This window comes from Passer montanus, unplaced genomic scaffold, assembly GCF_014805655.1.
Source record: "Passer montanus isolate IOZ18808 unplaced genomic scaffold, ASM1480565v1 scaffold6, whole genome shotgun sequence".
Taxonomy (NCBI): domain Eukaryota; kingdom Metazoa; phylum Chordata; class Aves; order Passeriformes; family Passeridae; genus Passer; species Passer montanus.
Window position 1 is genome coordinate 6,816,877 of NW_024371037.1, and position 24,613 is coordinate 6,841,489.

Consider the following 24,613-nt stretch of genomic DNA (forward strand, 5'->3'; position numbering starts at 1 on the left):
TAAGTTTTCTTTTAGTTAAGAGCCACTCAGGTATCGTTAAACCTTAGCTATATACTAAATGTGCTAGAGTTGATTCAGCATGTTTGTGTTTAGCCCTAGGGACAGAGAGAGCCCTCTCTGGCAACGCTGTCTTTGTCCTTGTTTGGCAATTACTCAGGTGAGATGGCGAGATGTGTCACTCTTTTTTCCTCTTAACCAGCTGTGCAGGGCCATGCATTGAGCTGAAGCCCCAGTTCACCTCCCCTCCCCTCCGCTGCCCATAAAACGTAAACAGGTGAAAAATGCGTTGGGCAGTCTCATTCCTGTTGAGACCCAGCTGTTCTGTTGATGTGAAGAGATATGTCCTTCCTCTTTGCCTCCCTGACAGAAGTCAGACATTTAGATTGGGCAGTCTCATTCCTGTTGAGACCTGCTGTTCTGTTGATGTAAAGAGATATGTCCTTCCTCTTTGCCTCCCTGACAGAAGTCAGACATTTAGTCCTGACTATTCTGTAAGTATGAAAATTGGAAGTTCACAAATTGGACATACCTTGGTGTGAGCAGTTGGGCAATACTGGGAGAAAGGAGCTTTTTGAGTGAAACAATACTATTCTTAGGAGACATAGTCACACAGTTTTATTCCATATACCTATATATGCCTATACAGGAACTCATGGCACCAAAGGATAAATTTCCTTGCAAACATTTTCTAAGCCAATGTGTTATTCCAGTTTTCTGATTCATGGAGAAATTATTTTAGCTGCTATTTTTACAAATAAATCATACCTTTTCTGTTTAGTCTGAGTATTAAAAATTCAAGGGAGCACTGGTTACCCTTCAGAAACCCTGACTGCTCTGACTGTATGGTGGCCATTATATTTCTTTCATCTTGGTGAGCCTCAAAGCTGTTTAGTGTTTCACTAATTTTAAGATTAAAATTAATTTCTCTTGCGAGCCTCAAAGCTGTGTATTTGTTTAGTGTTTCAGTAATTTTAAGATTAAAATTAATTTCTCTTGTTTTTTTAGCTAGATGGCTTGCTATAAATTTAAAATGTAATGCGTTTCTCACAGTTGGATTTATTTTTGTTCTCTTTCCAAGTTGGATAATGGAGATGAGCAAGCAGCCCAGATAAGACGTGAACTAGATGGACGACTGCAACTGGCAGAACAAATGGCAAGGGTAAGTGGTTGCTTTCTTGCACCAAAAACGTATCTTCATATGAGATTGAGTAGCATGATCCATAAAGTGTGTTTCCTATTTCTTATTCTAAAATGAAGCAGAAGATTGTTTGAAAACAGACTGGCAGATGCATTTCTTTCTGCTCTGAAGAGTGTCTGACAACTGGGCTAGGGAGAAAGCAAAACCTGGTTTTGGAAAGGCCTATCCTGTGTGATCCGACATGTCGTTCAACAGCAAGTTCAATTTTCCTCTTTTTTTTTCTTACACTGGATAGTAACAGCATCTTAGCAAGTGGAAAGATATTTTAAGAAGACAATAAAAGTCTGTTTTATTTGTCTTCTGTGTGGGCATATTATTATTTGAATGATCCTCACAGGATATAGTACAGTTTGAAAAACACTGCTAAGGGTTTGGGGTTTTTTGCTAGACAACTCTGAGCCTTGGCCTGTGTTTTTAGTCTCTGACTATAAATTACTTGTTTTTATTTTTAGGGTTTTTTTTAATATGTCATTTATTGGCCCTGTCATGCTGGATGAGCCAGTCCACTCAACTTGCTGCAGGACTTTTTGGTCACAGTCGACTTGCTTGGTCTTTGTTATTGAAACAAAATCAACTGTAAAGTTTTTAATATAAAACATTTTATGATGGGCCTTATAACACAATGATAAAAATTGTCCAGTTTAGGAGCAAGATGCCTGTCTTTGCAGACAATATATTAGGATTGGTGTTTGTTTTTCATTTATATGTGAAACATATATTTTAGAATAATTTACATTTTTTGTTTAATCTTGAATGACACTCTCCTAAGCATCCAGTATTTAATATTTGGAGAAACTGTGCATAAAATCGGCTTTGTATGGATTCATATATGCACTACATGAGTACATATGTTTTTTCTTTGTGATTATTGTTATAAACACTATATTTAAATACTATTGTCTAACTTCTACAGAGGAAAAAATTGATTATTAAGTTATCTGTAATGTTTAAGAAAGGGATTATTATTTAAAGTAATTATTTATTATTATTATTAAGATTATTATTTAAAATAAAACAATGCATTGTAAGTAAATGTTACTTTCAAAGTGAATGACCCATTATAAAAAATAAAGGTAAACAATGATAGGAATTTCTTGTCGTGGTTGTAGTTTATTAGCTTTATATTAGAAGCATGAATATGATAGACTTATTATTGGTAGCATGGGAAATAGATGAAGTAACAAAACTACTAGTGGACAGGTGCTTTTATAAATGCCAGTTTATAAAATATTGAAGGTAATCTTAAAGGTCTATTATTAATTACTATGCTTAAAACACCTGTAAGTAGAAATGCCTAATGTGTGGTTCTTCAGTTTGGGTTTATGGCTAAATGATTCAGGGACATGTGCAAGGTTCTATTTTAATTTATTTCTTCTTTCCAAAATTAACTGTTCTGTGTTTATGGGAAAGGATTTGCTTTCTATTACTGTTTTGAAGACATAAAAATAGATAGACACTGAAATTATTACTTATATTCTTATTTATTGTCTCTTAACTGAAAGCAAGTTGGTAAATTAATATGATCTATAATGTGGGAATTTTTTTTTCACCCTAACCTTTAAAATTTATTTTCCAAGGAAAGAAAATTCCCAAAATTTGTAACAAGGGAAATGGAGAACATGTACATAGAGGAGTTGCGGTCTTCAGTGAATCTGCTGATGGCAAATTTGGAAAGTCTGCCAGTGTCTAAAGGTGGGCCAGAGTTCAAACTGCAGAAGTTAAAGCGATCACAGAATTCTGCATTCTTGGACATAGGAGATGAAAATGAAGTTCAGCTGTCAAAGTCTGATGTGGTTCTCTCCTTCACATTAGAGGTAATTGCAAATTTCACAGAAAACTCGTTGATGGCTTAAATTGCTAGAATACCTGTCCTGACACTTTTTTTATTAGTCCTTTCTTAATATTTTTAGAATGTTATGTTGAAGAAGTTAATTATGCTCTGTATCTTTGGTAATTAGGATTTAGAATACAGCTGGATGATGCATTTTCCTCTTGCAGCAGTAGTTGCATTTGGGCCCACACAATAGTGTGGGAAGTTGAATCTCCCATACAAATGTAACTTTAAATGAATTCCAATTTATTAAATAGCTAAGTATAATTCTAAATGTTAAAATGAAATACTGTTATTATCAGGAATGCCTTCCTGGAATTTTATAAATGAATAGAGTTTTCTCACTAGAAGCGTTTAGATAAAACACAGTGATTTTTCTTTACTGGTGATCATAGCAGTTTTTTTATAAATTTCTGCATTTTCCTCAAGAATCTTGAGGAAAACTTGTCTTGTTTTTTCTGAGATTACGCAGGAAGTCTGGCCTGTAGGGGTACAATCCTAATCTGTATAGATTTCAGTTTACTTGAAGAGGAAGCCACAAATACATTTGGTTATTAAACGATTCTGATGACAGAATAGAATCATAGAATGGTTTGGGTTGGAAGGGACCTTAAAGTTCATCTAGTTCCAGCGCCCCTGTCATGGTCACCTTCCACTAGATGTGATGGATTAAAGCCCCCTTCAGCCTGGCCTCATAACTCAGGTCCAATTCTGCAAATGTGCATACCAAGAAATGCTTATCTTGCTTTCGTAATAGTAGAATCAAAACATTACCACAGTGTGGTGTATTTGTTGGTCAGAAGGTGCCGTACTTGTATTATGCACTTGAAGTGCCTCTAGGTTGTTTAAGACAGCAGGTAATGTTATACAATGAATATTTCAATTGTTAAAGAGTTCAAAAGAAATAAAAATTGTTTATCTTTTAAATATTTTTTTCTCAAGTGAAACGAGCATCTGATTTTTTTCATGTGTTGAAAAGTCAATTTTTTCCCATGTCATTCTTAAAGATACGGAATAAAAAACATCAAATATGGACAATGAAGAAATTTCAATTCTTTGTATAAATGAGAAATTACTTATCCCAATATATGCAATTTTAATATTGCTAACTAATAATGTAACATATTTTTTTCTCAAGTGAAACAAGCATCTGATTTTTTTCACGTGTTGAAAAGTCAGACAATTTTTTGCCATGTCATTCTTAAAGATACAGAATAAAAAAATCAAATATGGACAATGAAGAAGTTTCAATTCTTTGTATAAATGAGAAATTACTTATCCCAATATATGCAATTTTAATATTGCTAACTAATAATGTAAAAGCCCAACAATCAGCTTTCAGAGAGTAGTAAGATCCATCATTCTATGTGCCAAAAAGTTTTAGTTCATCAAGCATGTAAAACTGGAGTGCAGTCTTTAGTGTTGAAGTGTATGAGAAGATGAAGTATTTATAACTCCTGTACTGAATCTTGTATGCCTCCATCACATGTGCCATGTCTGCCTCAAGGGGAATACCAAGCCTGGAAAGGTCCATAAATAGCATTTACAAGAGTAATTCTGAATAATCTAAAAAGTACCATAAAAAGTTTGGCAATAATATTTCTGGTCTTCAAGAAAGTATGCTTGGTGATAAATGTAAGAGGAGGAAAAGCCTTCTCTGTCCCTCTTGAGACAGCTGTTATGGGCTAGAAATAGTGTGATATTTAGGGCAAAAGCACAGTAAAAGTTTGAAACAATCATGAAATGAAAAAAACAGGAGATATAATTTCTGGTACGTTCATAGCAGGTTTGCTTCATTTATAGCCCCTCCGCTCTTCCACCAGATATGTAGACTGTTAGGTCTGGTGACCTAAGGTTTTTTTGCCTTTTTCCCCATTAGCAATTAAGAGATTTGCTGCAAGATAACTAATCCACAGTTCATCCCGTGCAAGGCAAAGAATTAAAGTATTACTCTACATGAGATAGTTTTTTAGTAGGGCAGGTTTTCATCAGAGACATGATAGTTACCATGTAAGTTGACTCTCTTGCCAAACAGTGTGTGCATCTTTTGCTCTTGAGAAGCAAAATCACAGAAGGTATAAGGGCAAAAGGAAACAGTTGAATTGATATTAATGAAGACTGAAATATGAAAGATATGATCTTTTTCTATGCAAATGGCCAAATAAGAAATGCTGATTGCATTTCCTAGAAGACAGAGTACTTCCTTCTTTGAAAATGTGAGGTCAAATGTACACGATTTCACATGTTTTGAATAACAGATAAACATATCTATGTCACATCTTGTGTGGGGACTCATTTGTAGGGTAACCAGCAGAATCCCCACTGAGGGCTGCTGAACTAGCACCTGAATGAACAGGAAGTCTACATCATGTAGGACAGAGTGGAAGAATCCTAAAATTTCTAGAGGCAGGGTAAAGTGGCCAGGGTTCTTCCTGTCACTGTGCATTGTTATTATAAATAGTAGAACTTGCTAGTAATATTAACAGTGTTCTAGTGGGAGTAGACCTTACTGACTAAGGTCAGAGACATTCCTGAGCATCACTGCAAGCAACAGCCACTTTTTTTTTACAATTTGAATATTTCCGTAAATATCCTATTTGCAGAAATTTAAAAAAAAAACAAACAATATTTCCAGAAATTTACAAAAACCCCATAGTAGTAGGACAAGACTTACTTATATTCTTCAGCTGTTAGACAGTTTCAAATGCAGACAAGCATTTAGGAAGTTGTTTATCAGCTAATGAGCTAATACATCCACTAGTGACAGTTTCCTTTGGAAGGAATGAAATGCAACTTTTTTCCAGTGCTGCATTGTTACCAAAGACAAGTGTACTGTGCAGTTAAGTTGGAAACTCAGGAAAAGAATTATCAACATAAAAATGAGTAAGCATGAAGTCAGTATTTAGCAAGGACATAATGTTTACTATGTAGAAAGACCATATAGGCAGTATTACCTAGAACGATCTTTAGTGCTATCTAAGTGCTTGAATTCCTGAATAATAGATGGAAAAGAGGGATGACTTGATCATTCTCCCTAGATTGATGTTATTATTTATGAACCATAATAGGCAGTGTTGATTATTTATGGGTAATATAAAAATGGTCTAAATGAGCAATGACTGTGGTCTCACTGTAATATTTACAAACTAGCAATTTTGCAAGACATGTGTCTATTACTATTATTCTGGGAGATTTAAAGAAATAAGGATTTTATAGCTGGGGGTGAAGTCTGGTTTAATTTACTAGAATTGGAGCAAAGTGACACACCTGCAAAGAAGTTTAGTAGCAACATGTTTTAGTAGTTGCTTGCTGACCTAAGAAGCCTATTGACTATAATAAGACCAAAAGTAGTCATTGCTTCTGGCAGCTTTAAAATAAATTAAACAAATGTTGGTGTACATGTAAGGCTTGGTTGAGGTCAGCTTCTGTTGATAGACTACATTTTTTCCAGTTTCTTAGCATGGGCCCAAAGGGACCTGGCAAGAAAAGCAACTTTTCCAAAGAAACCAGGGGAACCTGACTGTGTTCTCAAATCTTCTGAATTAGAAACATCTGAAATGCAAAAATTCCAATAATTTCACACTGTGACAAGATTTAGAGAAGGCAGAGAGCTTTTAAAATAGAGCTGCATTTGGCTTTTCTGAGCTAGTGTAGAGTAGTCTTGAGAAGGTGAAAATCTACATGATCTGCCAAGCTGAAAATTTCCCTGGTGAGGAAAACTTGCAGGGCACAGCTGGTAGTGGTGGCTTTTTCTATTTCTCTTCTCCCTCTTGCCCATATGCATACTGAACCCAACTGCAAGTACTGCACTGGGAGAAGGATGTGCATAGTGGGGAAAAAACTTACAGGAGCTGATACGAGTGCTCTGACCTGCCTCTTGCTCAGCACAACACCAAATCCCTTCTGAGGTTCAAGGGTTATAACCTCCAGAGACACAGCACCATAATTTACTTGTCTAGATATGATCCATGTACTTACTCGTTTACCATCAGACTTAGTAACCTATTTGTTCTATAAATATTCACTTAGATGTCTGATTAAAAGATACAGTTTCTCATGCATTTTTTAATATTTTTTTTTAATCTGCACAGAGCTTAGTACTGCAGTAATTGATTTAGAATTATGTTCAGACAAGAGTCTCAAATTGTGCTATTGGCATTTAAATTATGATTGGAGTGAGTTTTTGGTCACTGCCCAAGTAGAAACAGAGCAAAAATTTCACTTCCTTTTAGATTTGTTGAAAGTGGAAAAAGAAGATAAAATCAAAACTCTGTTCTGTCTTTTTGAGTGAGTGGACTTTGGGATTTTGGGGATTTTTTAATATTTTTTTTAATCTGCACAGAGCTTAGTACTGCAGTAATTGTGGTGTGTAATTTTTTCTGAAGGATAAACTATTTGCTCTCTTTTCCTCAGATTGTTATAATGGAAGTACAAGGTTTGAAGTCAGTTGCTCCCAATCGGATTGTCTACTGCACCATGGAAGTGGAAGGGGGTGAAAAGCTCCAGACAGACCAAGCAGAAGCTTCCAGGCCACAGTAAGCTACTCTGCTATTGCTGCATCAGTATCTCTTTTCTGTCATGGGAGAACATATCTGGTTTTCTTTAAAATTTTTACAATTAGCTTAGTGCTAGCTTATGTGATTTTTTCCTTGAGTAGTTATCTCTAATTCTTTCTGAGAAGTTAAAATATAAATAATACTTAGGTTGAAGAAAGTTCGAAGTGTGGATGCTGTCCAAATGAAAGCCATTGAATGTACAGGTGAGGAAGAGAACTAGAGACTGCATCCTCCAAAAACACAAACCTCTTGATAGATGTTAGCCTGAGGTGATTTTATGTATTCTAGGTTAATGTGCAGGTGGCCTTGTGGAGTGTAACTTCTACAATTGGAGGGAAATCAATACTCAGTAATCAATCTTGACAAAGCTTGCTCACCTGCTGAGCCTATTTCATTTTAAATTATAGGATCCAGTTCTTTCAATTAATTTTTGATGGAGCCAGTCAGCAAACTGACTTGGAGGTGGATAACATCATGCCATCTGTAGTTGAACCAGTTAGTGTAGCAGAGAGTAAGAAATTAAATTGGTTGATTTGTTTGACCTACACACTGTCTTCAGACACTTTTCGCTCTGTTAAAATGTCATTTGGAATCTTTTGTAGATAACTTTCCAGACAGTGTGTTGGGGTTTTACTGGCACCATAGTGTGCTGTGTGAAAGACAATTTAAAAATTGCTGTTGTTACAGTATCTGATAAAACATCTTCTGTGGAATTGGGATGGTAGTTTCTATTCCATTTGGACCACAAAGACAGAATTTTTTTAGACAAAATTAGAAGTATAATTTTATCTGTCTCCTCTACAGTTGGGAGTAGAAGGAGATCTAATTTGGTGGACTTTATTCTGGCTGTGGCAACTTTCCTTGGCAAATAAGCCAGCAGCATATTCAAACAGCTTTGCAGAACACTAAGTATGTGGGACAAGATGTAAAATTCATTTGTCACAGTCTCTGGCTGTGTTCCTTCTCCAGGGTATTGGAATGCTTATTCTTATCATTTCCATGTACTATGAGGGCCTTCTAAAAGGAGCTATAATAAAAAAGACACGCAGATGTACACATTGAAGCAAGGTCGTAAGTGGGTATTCAACAACACCTGCTTCTTTCTTGACCTTTTGGAGTGTTTTCTGGTGGTTCAGGGTCACATGAGACCCACTAGGGTTTTTTATGGAGGGCACATCTCCAAACTGTCCTTTGTCTTACGGTTGCTGTTGTGTGGTTCCCTGCAGCATGTGCCTACAGCCTCTGCCTGTTGACACAGCCAAGGTTCTTGTTTCTTCTCATGGTGTATTGCTCTTTTTCCTCACCCTTGAACTTGTTCAGGTCTGTTTTAAACACTTGGTTAACCTCTGATGTCATTGGTATGAGTTTTTAAATCAACTAGAATACACAAGTTTTTGAATTTTGGACATGTTTCTCTTCCTTTCAAAAAGTAGTCTGAGGATGTCAAGAATTTTGTTTTCTCTAGCTATTTCCAGATATGGTGAACAAAACATGATAGGGATGGCTCACAATCAGTTCGTGGCTTACTTATTTCATACTGCAGGTTAAGGTAAATGTTATAAAATCAGTCAGAAGTATATAAATGCATCAACTAAAAATTACCAAGAGATTAATTGATTTTCCTACTTGTAAAGGTGGAAGCTTTGTAAAAAGGAAGTTCTAGAAAAGATCGAGTCAATACAAGAGCAACTGAAGTGTTTCTAGGAGAAGGTGTAATGTTAGGACCTGCTCCAAGCTTGTAAACTTATTTAATGAACTTCAGACTCAAAAGGTATGAGTTGATTGAATATGGGAGAAAGACAGATTATGGGCTATTCCATCTAAGTCATGTTGTACAAACCAAAGTCATATGGATTTGTTTGCAAAAAATTATGCATTTTTAGAAGAAGAATTTTTGAGAAATGCCCTGAACTGTAGTCTGGAAGCACAGAAATGGGAGTTACTGGTGCTGTTGACCTGCTGACTTGTAAAACAGTGTAACTTTGAGGGGCAAGGATTATAGAGCTCTGAAAAGTATCCTAGTTCTTGTGCTTCTCTGAGTTGTGCTCCTTTCCATTTCTGGCAAGAGTGATTAGGAGACATTGGCATGCAGTATGATTATGAGTATTTAGAGACTTAGCTTTTGAGCACAGATAAAGACCTCATTTCAGGCAATGGGGGAGGATATTAAATTAGACAAGCATGAAATTAGCAAATTACGAGCAAGCAGTAAGAAGATGGAGGAAGCTGCCTGTGGAAGGGGACATGCTTTCTTCTACAGTTCAGTTTTTCTGTTAGAGCCAAATCAGGTTTTTTGGGCAGGAGCAATATTGCTTTTATTGATTAGTGGTGGAGGCAACCAAGAGGGCTTAGCAGAGTTTAATCAGAAATTACACTGTTGGAAGAGCACTGGTGGGCAAGCACAGCCAGACCTTCTCTTTCCTGATACAGAAAAAACAGCTGTCAGATGCCTGAGGCTGCTGCCTGCCTGCTTCGCCTGCTCTGGAGCTGGCTTTTACTGGTATCATTTTCAGTACTGTTTTCTGATATGAAGGAGAAGTAGCAGTGAGGCTGGATGAGATCGTAACTTCAGATTTTAAGTAGGATGTGCAGCTAGAAAAGGGTACCAAAGCTCTCATACTAAGTATGGAATGATGAAAAGTGAATGATTACCACCAGCCTGCTGTGGGGACTGCTGGCTGGAGAGACTTTTCTGTTGTCAGTTTATCGTTTTGAACGGTTGGCTACATTTATGGGAAAAAAAAAAAAAAAACAACAAAAAACCAAACCAGTATAAAGAATTATTTATGCCTATTTTTTTCATCGCTATATGCAGTGCAGTTCTACTACTCAGAAAATTGAAAGGCTTTTACAGTGAAAAGGTGAAAATAGGGTACCCAGATGAATGTTTCAAAATGCCACTGCAAGGCAGTGTGATCTGAGACATGAGTCAAGTGCACACCTAATTCACAATTTATCCACTATTCCAAATGCTGAATATTTCCACAAGTATTTTTATTCTTGTATATAAGTGTTCCTCTAAATCCCTGAGTGCCATCTTAAGAGTAATACAAAAACTAGAAACAATATTCATTCTTAAAAGGAAGATGCCTAATTAAGGTCCCTTGAAGGGGCTTTCAATTTTCATCAGTAGTAAATATTTTCTGTTTTTTTAATGCATTTAAATCCTGTTTTCTCTCCCTTTGAATAATAACTTTGTAAGTTTATGTTTCAGCGCTTCATTTTCTTCTTTAGCAACCTAAATGAAGTACTGCTTATATGTATCTTACTGAGTAACTAATGGTCATTCTAAAATGCAAATGCTATAGAATGACGTAGTTTTACTGAGCTTATGTCTTGGACATTTTTACAAACAGATCAGTTACACAGCTTCACATGCAAACCCAATAAAATTTTTATAACTGCCTGGGAAATATTTCTTCATTCCTTCCAACTGTTTCCTGCCTTTTAGCCCCGCTGAAAATCCCTCCAACATAGCCTGTGACCTTTTCTACCGGAGATCAGTAAGCAGTGCCCTCAGAGGGCCCTTTTAGTTGTGTGAAGCTTTGCATAACTTTGTTGCTGTGATGCCACAGGGGGTCATCTGCAGAAATCCAGTGCTAATTTCATTTTTCAAACGTTATTGAAGTTGTCTTATTTTTAGTCTTTTAGAGTCTGGTATCCACATTTCTTTCTTATCCTTGATTATTATAAATTCTGCATATTAAATAATGTGATTTCTTGAAAGTGTCATGTTTTAGGCGTGTAAAATCATGCCTAAAAATAAAAAATGTGAACTATCTTTTAGTACTACACATGACATTTTCTTGTCACATACTTATGCAATTGGAAAGGATCATATCTTGATGATGATAAAACTTTAATAGAGAAGGATATTTATTCTTCATGTGAACAAGACAAATAAGATGATCATATTTTACTGCCAGTGATTGTAGAATCTTATTAAAAGGGCTATTAATATGTTAGAAGTATGTGAAGAATGCATGAATAAATCTGACTAGAGGAGGCAGGGAACCTCAGTCAGTACTGCACAAATATAGTAAATGGGCTCACATTGTTTTTATGCCATATTCTACCATCATTAATTCCATAAAGTATTTGAAGTATGAGAACTTGTGGATTAACTAAAGACTGTATAGAAAAACTTCCATAGAGCAGTTTAAAAACTGGAGAAAAAGCCTGATTTATAAAATTTCAGACTTTTTTAAATGACATGTTCACTCATAAAAAAATAATACTTTTTTAATGTGATGTTTTGAGAATATGGCCTAAGACATATTTTTGAAGGGAAAAAGGATAAATAACATTTATAATGTTGGACTATCATGTTCCAAACATCTGAAATTTTTCTTTCTTCATCTTCATCATAGTCCCTGTATCTTAATAGTTTGGGGTTTTTTTTGATTAAGGGAAACAAGGGGACAGTAACACTTAAAGCTGTCACCTAGCTTGTGGTTGACAACACAGATATACAATGTAAAGAAAGAGAAAGCACACCTACTCCTCGTTTCCCACATGCTACTGCTCTCTGTCTGATACATGTGCATAAATGAAGTTTGTTTCATTCAGTAATACTTAATTATACTGTTCGTTTTCTGCAGTCATTCCTCATATTGTTTTCATGTGTAGGAATTCATGTTCTTGCTTTTGCACAAGAGAAAAGGTAAAATGAAGAAGTTGTCCTTGCCTCATATTGCTTGGATTCTTAAATAGAAAATGAGAGAATGTACATAGGAAGAAAGGTGGGACAGAAACACAAGTTTTGGCTGATCAGAGAGGCAGTAATCAAACTCTTCTGTTGCTGGCAAGCTGACTAACTCTCCTTACAGTGTTTGCAAGGTTTTCTGTTCTTTGTTTGGATGCTTTTTTACTGAAATAGGTAATTTGAGCATGGGATTTTCTCAGTGGGACTATTAAGACTGCATTTTCATAGTTCCTGATATAACTGTGCTTAGCTTTTTGTTCATATGCTTCCTATTGTATCTTCTGAGGATACATTTTCTTTAGCATTTAGCCTCTTGATCAGGGTTTTTTACTTTTACCTGTTCTTTTGATTGTTTATTACTCCTGAAAGATTTCTACTTGCTAGGTGCTGCAAAATCCAGTGTTGATCTCACAGATCAACTACAAAGTAGTTCATTTTACTTTTGGCATGCAGAGTTATTTTCTTTAAGTTATAAATACATTTTAGGCAACATTTACAAAAGTGAGGTTATATGTTAGAGAATGTCTGTGTATTTTAGTAATATAATTTCACAGACTTAAGTTTGAGAGACGTAATTATGCTGATGTAAACAATGCTGAAAACCTGGTGAAGAGGAGCATGATCCTTTAATGGTATTTTGGAATTTTAAGGGGACTAGTGGGGATCATGACAGGAAACAAAGTGTGTCTGTTTTCATAAACTAGGCTTGACTGAGTGGTGTAAGGATTGTTATAATTTTCTCAAAAATTCACCTTTGTATCTCTGAAGTAACAATTCCATCATTGTGTTCATCTTGTCATATATCAGTATGTGTTCCTTTTTGGAGCAATTCACAAAATACAGTGAAGAAACAATCTTTAAAAAAATTTGGCGCATTGATTAAATACCATCTATGTTTGTTATCCAGCTGTTAAGAGAAAAAAAAAAGAAATTAACAGTAGGAAATTATCTGATATTTCATTGGTTCTCCAAAGGAAATGATAGAGAAGAAAAAGAATACACATTTATCCCAGTATGCCTTCTGGATTAATGGTGGAAAAGTTTCACAAAAGAGAGCTTCACCAAGTTTTACTTGGTGCCTTGGTTTTATCAATCTGTCATTGATTACTATTTTATATTGTAGAAGAAATTTTTAATCTCTCTTATTGCAGAGAAATATGAATTATATGCAGACACAATATTAAAAGACATTTGAAACTCCACTGGATAATAATCTGAGCAACCTAATTTTAACTGTTCTTGCTCTGCACAGTTTGACTAGGTGACCTCTAGAGGTTCCTTTCAGCCTAAATTTTATGGTGATTCTGTGATTAACTCCCAAAATAGTCTAAGTCTGTTCTATCAAGGGACTTGTGAAAGCCACTTTTGTTAGAAGGGAATATTCTGTTTTCAGATAAAGAAACATAGCATGGAAGAAAATGGGATGAAAGGAGATAATTAAGTTTGGTGTATTCCCTGCACTATTTGGATAGTTAACAATAAACATAATCCTTATGTCACCAAGGCATATATTAGGGTATATAATACATATACCCTATATAATACATATAGCATAAAGAGGGAGTATTAACCCTCCTCATACAGAGGCACCAGTGGAAAGAATAGCTATGTGTTTGTCCTATTTTAAAATGTAATTGCAAGACTGAAACCAGTTTTATTTCACAGTGCATTTGTCCTATTTTAAAATGTAATATTATGTTACATGTCTCTTGCAAGACTGAAACCAGTTTTATTTCACAGTGCATTTTCAAAATCTTTGGGTTTGAAGATGCGTGTCCCACCCATGCCTTTCACTATAACATCAGAGCCTTGGAGGAAGCTTGATGGACAAGTTGTATCTGTTTCCATCCTCATTCCCACCTGACCCACAACAAATGCAACTAATACCTTACAGGCAGGTGTGGTTAGATAAAAGGAAGGAAAATAGAGACAGTGGTGAAGGTAATCTGGCCCCTAAGGAGTTACAGCTGTGCTAATTATCAAGCATTAAGAACAAGCCTGCTCTTAATAGGCCACAGCTGGATCCAGTTAAGAGGGGTATTATAAAAGAGCAGGTTGGCTGGTCGAGAGGAGAGGTGTAGTTTGTTGGCTGTGCTGAGAAGAAGGAGTCAGTGCTGTGAGGGGCTGTATGTGAGAAACCACCGAGATTGTACGGAACCTTGGCAATGGGATAACAACAGGCAGGTATAAACTTTCTATAACATCATGCTAAAGCATATGTAGATGTGTGATCTAGCTTAAAACTGGAAAACCTTTGCCTATGAATGGCATGGTGAAGCCAAAGCTAATTAAATCTTGCTTATAAGCAAAATGGTTTTGAACAAGATAAGCCTTATTCTAATATATCCACCTCGTCTCTGGCTGGGCCAAGCTGAAGGCAAGGGCAGCCTGTAAAGTATCTTCTAGAGGGACGTGGTCTGTCAAAGAAGGTGGGGTTGAGAAAGGTTACCTCAAATTTTACCTCCCTTCTCCTCCTGGAATACCTCAGTAGAGTGAATTTGAAATTTGTATTTCAGATTGGTCTGCACCTGTCGTACCTTGTTCAATTATTGTTTGGGGGCAATAGTTGACATGAAAACAATTCCTTTGGATTCTTCTTGAGTTTTGATGCAACCTAAATGTCCAGTTTTACATTTAAATAATATCTTGTTCTTGTATCTTGATTTGGAGAGACCTTTCAAAAATTTGCTTACATGTCTTGTAAGCAATATGACACAGATACATTCAAATTAACTGCTAAACATTTTATTAGATACAGTGTTTGAATTGTAACATGTTTTACAGCCTAATTTAGTTTAGGGTTGTTGTTTTGAGTAAAGAGAAATCTTGAGAAAAAGGATTTGAAAGAGATAAGTTTCTGCTTTTGGATCCTGTTCAGGCTAAGAATACTTTATACATCTCAAATGCTCATGACATTCAGGAAACTGTTTTTCACCCCACTATGCAGACTCTTCTTTGCTGTCACTGTGTTAGTATGTCCATTGATCCTCAGAGGTGTCAAAAGGTCCAGTGCTTCTAGAATGCAGAATAGTCCACTGAACAGATGAAGAAAATATATTTATAGATCCTGAAAGGTCTTAATAACTACACATCATTTAAGGTGTGAGTCTACAGGTTAATGTGCCTATTTAAAAGCAATACCAATGGATTGAGGGTAGGAGGACAGCAAAAACAAAGGCAGGGTACTGTGGACAGCTGATAAGAGCAGTGCAAGTCAGAGCAGGGTTTCAGAATAAAACACACCCATTGGTCTTATGCCAACTGGAATACTGACATTTTCTGATTTTATTCCTGGCTCTTTTCTGGATAGACTCTGCAGGCCCAGGCAGGTCAGCCTAGTTTGTGATTTGTTTTCCCACATCTTTAGACTGACATGACAGCATCTACCTGCTTCATCAAAGTACTGTGAGTTTATCAATGTTTGTACAAGATTTTGAATGTTTAAAATGTCACAGAAATACAAAGTAACATGAAGTAAATCGGAATTGCAACTTTTAACAGTATTTTGATGGATTCATAACTATCTCTTTCAAGGAAAAAGTGAAATAAATATTCATACAGAAATTTTGAGACCATGTCTTGCCCTTGTGCCCATCATCAGTCACCAGGTGGGTTTGAACCTTGGTGAGAAACAGGAGGTAATGCCTCTCATGAATTGTTCACTTAATATGTAGCAGTGATTGCCATCACCTGGCAATGTGTCAGTCTAGATACACACCCATGAAAATTTTCACCCTGACTTGTGTCTTGGTTGCCTGTATTGAAAGTGAGATAGGAAAGCAAGACTAATAATTTATTCATACTGTTTTATGTTTGTAATAACAATACTTGTCATAATAGCATTCTATACTGTTAGAGTGCACTTTTCTTCTTTTCAGTGTAAGAAGTCTAAATGAGTGTTTTTACTTAGGTGCTTATTATGCACGGGACCCCTCTTCTGGTTTGCTTTTCTGGTTTCTATTAGATACTTTTTTGTTTGAAAAAAAACAACAACCTAGACACAGTTTTCTTGTGCTTTTTTTACAGGTAATTTTTTCATATATTAATTTTTTTATGCTTAAAAATAAATACATGTTTGTGCATAGATCATTATTAGCTCTCAGATAAACAGTAATTTTGAGCTCTGTTAATTCCTTTATTTAAAACAGTTATTTTACCAAAAGCAGATCCTGAAAAAAGCAATCTGCATACTAACAGATTATTCTTTTTTGCCTTTCATAATAATCTAGCTGTGTAAAGGAACATTACAAGATAGCATATCCATCAAAACACTGTATCCTTGCTGTTGCTGAAATTACAATTTGGAGCTTTATGTTCCTTGAGAAAAAAGTTTCAAGAAGGGATTCCCAGTGTTTTGTTAAAATCACCCTGAAGCACCTTAATTTTGCTGCTGAATCCACAGAAAAAAAAATTCCCAAACATTCACTTTTTTTGAGTGTCTACTCTGGATAGTGACCCAACAATGCATTCAGAAATTAAACGATGGGCTGCTTAATGTCTGCAACTGCAGGTGCTGGACACAAATTTTCTGGAAGGGGAGTGCTGAAGAGATGGTTTGTTAGTCTGCATTTCAGACTATTAGTGTGCTGGGTCAAAAGTTCCCATATAGACAGAAATAAATGATAAAGGGTAAAAGGCAGTAGTGTAGACTCTGCTTAGGTGGAATCAAAGGTGACCTTTAAAAGTAATTGCATGACTTTCCATACTTATACCAGGACTTCCCTTTTCACTGTACTTTCCCTTTCTCCTGTCATTCACCTCTGTAGAACAATTTATTTTTCTCTATCTACATTTTGTAGCTTTGAGGAACTCTTTTGGAACCTCAGGGTTAAAACCATTACCATTGTCATTCTCCTTCAATAGCTGACAGTCCATAAGGTAGTAGCTAAATAGAGAGAGCATTTATGCAAAGTGTCAGTGTTTGGTCAATAGGGATGGTAAAACAGTGAATCTGTAGTTCTCCTCAAGATTTGTGCTAAAAATAGTGGAATCACAGTAACACAGGGAAGCACAGAAGATTTGGTGAGGTCAGTAATGAAAGGCCAGACACATGGCTAACTCCTGGTTCAGTTTGCCTGAGCATGGGGATTGTCTGTGTTTCTGCTGTGACAGGTTTTTATTATTTGTTTAGAACTTTCTTTATGCCTTGCTTTTCAGCTGCAGTTTAATGTGCTTGCTCTGAGCGAGGAAATTATGCTCCTTGTTCTTCCATTAAAATAAATGAGTAATTTTAAAGTAAAGAAACCAAGAAATATTTCCCAGGAAAAACAATTACAATGTAAATCCCATTCTAAGCATTATAGAAATACAAGCTCTTTCCCTTGAGGTTCCAAGCATTAGTTCCAGATCTCACTGATGTATTGGAGAATGCATACCTAAATAAATAAATAAAAATAGTGGTTGTAATGTTGCATATAAGGAATGGTTTTTAACCTATTAAATCCTTAGTGGTGCACACAATAAACTCTGTTCCATGTGCAGTACTTTTTAATACCCTTTTCAAAGGGAGAAGCTGCAATGTTCATATTATTTTGTATGATAGTCATAAAAAAAATAAACATGCTTTTGGGCTGTATGAGACGGCTGTTAGAGTTAAATCTGTGATTTCTAGTGTAGCATCCTGGTGTCAATCATTAACAAATGGATGGGTAATTTTGTGCTCAGAAGAGAAAATGAAATGCTTGTGATATTTTTCCAAGTATCAGCGGGGAAGAACAAGTAGCAATTAGCACCAACTAATACTCTCTTTAGGAGTCTCAGTAAAAACACCAAAATCAGATAAGTATGGATTTAACTCTATTTTTATTTGTGTGAGTGGAGCCCCCTCGTCATATTATAGATTTATTGTCACATTGCTGTGGGGTGACTTGCACTGCTGGTACAGCGCCTGGCTCGCGGTCTCACATTTTCTCTCTCTGTATCTCTGCAGTTGGACATAGTAATATGCTACACTTCATAAATTCCACGCTCACGCAATCCTTCACTAACAACAGAAGGTTTTTCAGACCCGGATTTGAAGCGCTTCAGTGTATCAGTGCACTTGGATGTGTCAGGGGGTGCTGAGCCTTCTCTGTCCTTTAGTTTCCTGGTATTTCCTGTAACTTGCACTGTGAGTGTGATTTCTAAACTGAGGGTTATAGATACCTGTTTTTATGCAGTTAAAGCTTGTTTCTAGACAAAGTAGAAACAGCAGAGGTGGTAAAGGTTTTTGACATAGTTGAAACACAAATATCTTGCAGAAGCCTCAACATACTATTTCCAGTCCAGCTCCAAGATGTGCAAAGATGAAGAGATGGTAAATCTCTTACTGCTGTGGAGCAGTAAGATGCTTAACAAACTGGCTTGGGTGGGTCTTCCTAATCATTCCAGCTCTGTCCACATACCTGTTTGGATAGCAAATAAGAAAACTCTTCCAGAAGGCCTCTTAAAGTAATTTAATTAATAATTAAGAAGCACGTTGAGGTTATGTAGAAGACTTAAACCCAAAAAGATGCAAAAAATGGCATCAAGGAGACCAATCCTTGTTTCAAAAATGAGATTTCCATATTCCTGAGGACAAAAAATGGTGTAAAAATTCTGTAGAGTTGGTATTTTATCAGAAATAAAATATTCCAATAAATAGGGCTAAAATAAATTTCTAGATCTTTGTTTAGAATAATAAATTTTATTACATTCACTCCCATGATCTCATAAAAAAAAGTTTTGACTAACAGAGAGCATGAGTTAAATGGAAAACCTGAGGCTGCTGTTTCCACTGTATGAAATGTGTTCTAAACTGAAGTAGAAGAATAAATTCCCTTAGAGGGGTTTCTGTGACACAGTGATAAATCTTCAGCTGAAATAAACATTCACCTTCTTGCTGGCAGTAGGTACTTTTGCAGTGAAGGGAAATAGACTTTGGCAATATATTTTGTCTCTAATTACTGTATCAACCCACGTACCTGTGACAGCAGCAGAGAAATATGGTGAAAAGACTGTGGCTCGTGGTTAAAGATGAACAAACATCAAATCACTGCAGTTTCTATAGTAAAGAGAATGAGTAGGTAAAAGCAGAAAAATTATTTAAACAGAGGAAAATTATGTGGTGAAATGAGAGCCTGAAGAGGCAGAATTAGGGGTTTTTTTAAGACTTAAAGTTGGTAGTTTTAGAGGTATCCAGTGTGCTGCATGGGCTGCAGCTAACGGTGCTGTGAGCTCACTGCAGCAGTTAGTATTGAAATTATTGTTACTTTCAACAGTTTATCTAGCAAGATTTAAACAAACTAACAACAATGCTATAATGGGAGTTATTTAATGTAAATATTGCATGAGATCCATACTTGTTTTGTCTAAAATTTTGCACTTCCCATCTGAACGCTTTCAGCACCAAAATTGTTCACATTAACAAGAATCATTGGACCAGTTCTCAGAAATCAATGGCTCCTCCAAAGGTGTGGAGGCGGTTGGTTTTTTTGTTTCCATCATTTGCCTACATATACATTTGCCAGTTAAACCATAAACAAACATGAAGCATTGCATTTTTCTTTGTAGTTAAGATTTACTAAAGGGACAATGTTTGTAAATAACAATTTCATAAGATAGGATGAAAGATCAAGCGAATTAATTCATCTTTCTTCCATCCTTCCTTCAGGAGCTCTACAGCAGAGCAAGCTGTAAATAAATTATCTGCAATATGCTTTTGTGGCCACAGCACTCTTCACAGAGAGCAGCAGGCACAACATTCCCAGGAAAAATCCTGGGGAAGGCTGTGAGAAAGCTCCGACAAAGAAGAAAAACAATTCTTATCTCTACTTGCTGCATCTGTTGTTTGGCACATGTGGAATGTCTTATGGAGATTGTTTACCAATAGGTAGTTTCTTAACTGGACACTGGTGATGGGTGTTTTGGATTGATTGACCAGTTAGGTCAGAGCTGTGTCATGACTGTCTGAAAGGGTCATGGGTTTTTTTGTTAGTTTAGTATTAGTACAGTGCAGTATAGTGTTTAGTATAAATTAGTGTAGCTTAATAAAGTGTTTGTTCAGCCTTTTGCAATCATGGAGTCAAAGCTCATTGTTCCCTGGCTGGGGGTCTCCTTGCCACTATATACTTTGACTCAAACAAGATCAAAATGGCACAAAGGAATTGCTTCTGTTTTCACAGAAAGCCAGGTTTCAACCTACAGGTTACCTTGCCACTATATACTTTGACTCAAGATCAAAATGGCACAAAGGAATTGCTTCTGTTTTCACAGAAAGCCAGGTTTCAACCTACAGGTTTACCTGTATGAAAAGTAAGAGTCAGCTGTAAGATTTTTCGTGCAGAAAACATTTCAGTTATTGATGTTGAAAGTTAAAATATAAAGAAAAGCAGCGTTTTTTTATTGAGCATTCAGATTCTGGAGACCGCATTGTTAGTTCCTATTTAAAATGGAAAGTAGTTCAATAAACAATTTTAGAGTTTTTGTCTTGTGAATAATGGGAACAATCTTTTGTATGGTGGTTGACTTCGATATCTGTGTTTCAGAAAAATTTTATTTTCTGGGAAGTACTGTGTTTTCTGCAGGAAAAATATCAGGGTGCGAACCCAAACTTGGCATTGATTTGTCTGACCTATATGTAGCAGCTTAGCTTTTAAAAGCCATGTTACTCCCATTCTCATCAGTCTCTCACTATGTCTCTAAACTGGAGAAGGAGCAAATTCTTTCAGCTCCCTGGGCAAGGCTCATGTGAGCCCCATCCCTGCCGGCTGTGTCCTACAGAGATGGAGCCTGGGTCTCCAAAGAAAACTGCACCACTTTCCAGGAAATCCTTTACACTTGATGCTAGGCTGCTCAAACCCCAGCAAATGCTGAAGCACACACCTTCTGCTCAGCTTGAAGCAGCTGAGTTGCTGCAGGTGGTGTTCTCTTCATTGAATGGGCTGTGTCTGTTCCCTTCAGTCAGCATGACCTCTTCTTTCTCTTCTCTTTTGTATGAATTGATGTGACACTAGACTTTTGTAGAGAGGGTTTGGGTTTGTTTTGTTATTTTAATGGGAGTCTCTCTTGGGGTTTTTTTGTGTGGTGCTGTCCAATATGGCATGCACAGTTTAATGCCTCTGGAAGCTGAGGGACAAAGAAACCTGACAACTGAGAGAGAGGGTGCAGCTATCAAAGTGCTTAGATTAGATTTCCAAATTCAAGGCAGCGTGCTTCCTGAATACTGGGATCATGAGGCTAAACTAAAAATACAACTACCTCATCTTTTATAAAGGTGCTTTCTCCTTGGAAATTTCATTTCTGTATTGTGACAAAACCTACCCCTGGCACCACCACTGGGAAAAGCAGTAGTGCTAGGCATTGTCTTATTCTGAAGTCACAGCATCTATCATCAGATCATAAACAGGTTTTCTCTCACTTAGGAAGTTTCTATTTCTATTACCACTTTGCTGAGGCTAAAGCTGTGCACACCACAGACAGATTAAGCATCTACCTAACTTACAGCAAAGAATTTAGTGCAGATTCAGTTAATTTGTGGTGAACCTCACTTGCGGAATCAGGCATGTTCAGCCACCTGTAGGACTGGTTTATACAGAACTGCTGCTTCCTTAAAGCTTTTTGGTTTTGATTGCATATTACTTTCTAGACTTGGTCTTGAAGTTTGTAACTCATGCTAATTGAAGCATTTTCTTTTGATTAATAGATCCCTTTGCTGAACAATTGCTATTCTATGTTCACATTGCAATACTGGAGAGATTGTGTATTCTTGAAAGTAAATGAAAATTATTGCTTTTTCTAAATGGGGGTCTAAGATTTTGGCTTGTGTAATGCATCAATTTATAGAGCATACTCTTAAGGTCATCTGTTTATTTTATTGGTTTCTGATAATTGTAATATCTCACACAATGGACAGAAGCAGGAGAAACTGGAGCTGTGCTTACTTTTTGCATTTTGTTTGTACCTAATAGCATAATCACAATCAGTTTACTCGGTTAATGCAATGAGCTCCATGTGCCTGTCCAGGATAATGGAATAGATAATTGAAGAAGTTGCAACCTAGTTTATTTAACTTTTGGTTTTTGTGTCACTGGCACACAGGGAGGAGGGGGGAAGGCTGGCAAACCAAGTGTCTTAACTAAGATAAGAGATTAACGAGTAGAAATCTGTCTGCCTAATTAAGGTTCTCAAAAGCATGGAACCTACTGGTAGTAATTGTTTTGCAGAGCTATATTCACTTTGATAATATTTTTTTCCTATTATTTGCATTAGTGTTTCTGTTTTTCCTACATTCTTAGTTGTAAAATATATGTAATTTAAAATATATAATTTTCTCTGCCTAAGTCTCCTAATGTATTCATGATGCAGTTGCCTGAAGTGAATTACAACATGGTTCTTTGCTAAATTAATTTGACTGGTGTGCAGAAGATAGTGAACATGTTTCATAGAAAATAGATCTTGCTTTATTTGCCTTCTTGCTTGGTTATTTTTCTCTATGGAGATATAATTTCTTTTATTTCTGTTTTGCCATTAAAATTTTTTTGATTGATATTTTATGACAAAAGTCATACAGAAAAGCCCTGATTTGTTTTATCATAGAGAAAAGCCATTTTTTCTATGTATATATTTGATCTTGGATGTTCAAAAATGTACCTCCCTTTTCTTTCCCACCCTGCTCCTCCAAAAGCTTGAAAATTAAGTTCTAAGAGTGCATTGATAAATATTCTACAAAAAGATTAAAAGTCCTATCACTCTCAGGCCTGTACTCAGCCCCTGTTCAATTTTGTTGGTTTTTCATTGCAGATGGGGAACCCAAGGGGATTTCACCACTACTCACCCTCGGCCTGTTGTCAAAGTAAAACTCTTTACAGAAAGCACCGGGGTGCTGGCACTTGAAGATAAAGAACTGGGAAGAGTGAGTATTATGTGCAGAGAAGAGAAATATGTGAGAAATGATGGCCAGAAGTGTGAATATTGATAAAATGTGCCATAAAATGCTTTAAGGCCTTATTACCACCCTGTTCTGCTGTGGCTCTATCAAACAGTGCTTTTTTTTTATATAAGAGGACTTTTACCAGTGTTCAAAACATGGTAGGTTGACTTAATTACCTTTCAGAAACTTACATCAGGCATCCATGGTGGTTCTCTTTGTCTTATTTAAAGCATTAATTTCAACATGACATATCAATGCTTTTAACTATTCAAATTAGGAGTGAAAGGGATAAAGATAAGACTTGGCATGTAATAAATGTAGCAAACAATGGGGGTAAGGAAAGGAAGGACTTAAGTGCTGGAAGGATGGAGCAGAATGGGAGAGGAGTGAGGAATAGTATGTGAGAGTAAAGTAAGAGCTTATTCTTGTACTCCATTAGTTTTTCCTCTGTTTTTATGTTTTCCTTATGTTGGTAGGATAATCTGATATTGGCTCAGTTAGTCAGAGGACAGGGCTAATAATGCTAAGGTCAGGGGTTCGATCACCATATGGGCCACCCACTTAATAGCTGGATTCAATGATCCTTCTGGGTCCCTTCCAACTCAGACTATTCTGCAAATTCTGTAAATTTATCCTTCTTAGGCCAAAATCAAGAGCTAGAGAGTGCAATGCATTGTAGAAAGAAGAGGTTAAGGTGAATAGAGGCTCTGCAAATCTCCCTCTCTTCTCCTGTTGAAATGTTCCCCTCTGACATGTAGCACATGTGATAGAACTATAGAACAGTTAGCTCGCATTATGTGATAGCTCACATTTTAATGATTAGTTCTATAGTCAGAGTCCTGGCTGTTTCTCATTCAAGCAAGCACAATTTTTTGGAAACAGCAGGGCTGTTCTGCACTTTGTGTTCTCTGAGCACGGGTGGTTACGCTAAGACACATTGTCCCATGCATTGTGTCACTTGTTAAGGTTGGGACTGTATCTTCAGGATTACTTCTTGCCTCATCTCATATCCTTCTAAGGGGCTTCCAAGGTCAGGGTGTAGGTGGGATCTGCATGGGGAAGGTTCCCACGGGGGTAACACCCTGGCAAGAGCCAGGCAGGCAGTGTGACAGGCACAAAGGTGTCACAGGTGTGCAACTGGGCAAGCCAGAGTCACCAATATCTGGATTCAGGGCAATAAAAGAGACACTGAAAGGGTAAAATTGCAGGAACTGCATGGTGTTACTAAACACAGAGAAGTTTTGTCTCTGTCCCTCCTTGCACAGTTGTTTCAAAGAAGCAAAGGGGAAGTCAAGTGCCAAGGTGAAGGACAGTGGAGCCACAGGTGTGCAACTGGGCAAACAAGAGTCACCAATATCTGGATTCAGAGCAATAAAAGAGACACTGTAAAGGTAAAATTCAGGAACTGCATGGTGTTACTAAACACAAAGAAGTT

General features: G+C 36.6%; 1 protein-coding gene across 24 annotated transcripts in view; it reads left to right on the forward strand.

Moving 5' to 3' along the window:
• The window catches only part of CADPS2 (calcium dependent secretion activator 2), a 285,040-nt gene that overhangs the window by 113,696 nt on the left and 146,731 nt on the right, over window positions 1-24,613 (forward strand). For all 24 annotated transcript variants that reach the window (XM_039726825.1, XM_039726810.1, XM_039726802.1 and 21 more), the window contains exons 4-7: window positions 1,079-1,159; window positions 2,776-3,012; window positions 7,443-7,564; window positions 23,049-23,160. In XM_039726825.1, coding sequence (XP_039582759.1) covers window positions 1,079-1,159; window positions 2,776-3,012; window positions 7,443-7,564; window positions 23,049-23,160 — 552 coding nt within the window. The remainder of the gene's footprint in view (window positions 1-1,078; window positions 1,160-2,775; window positions 3,013-7,442; window positions 7,565-23,048; window positions 23,161-24,613) is intronic.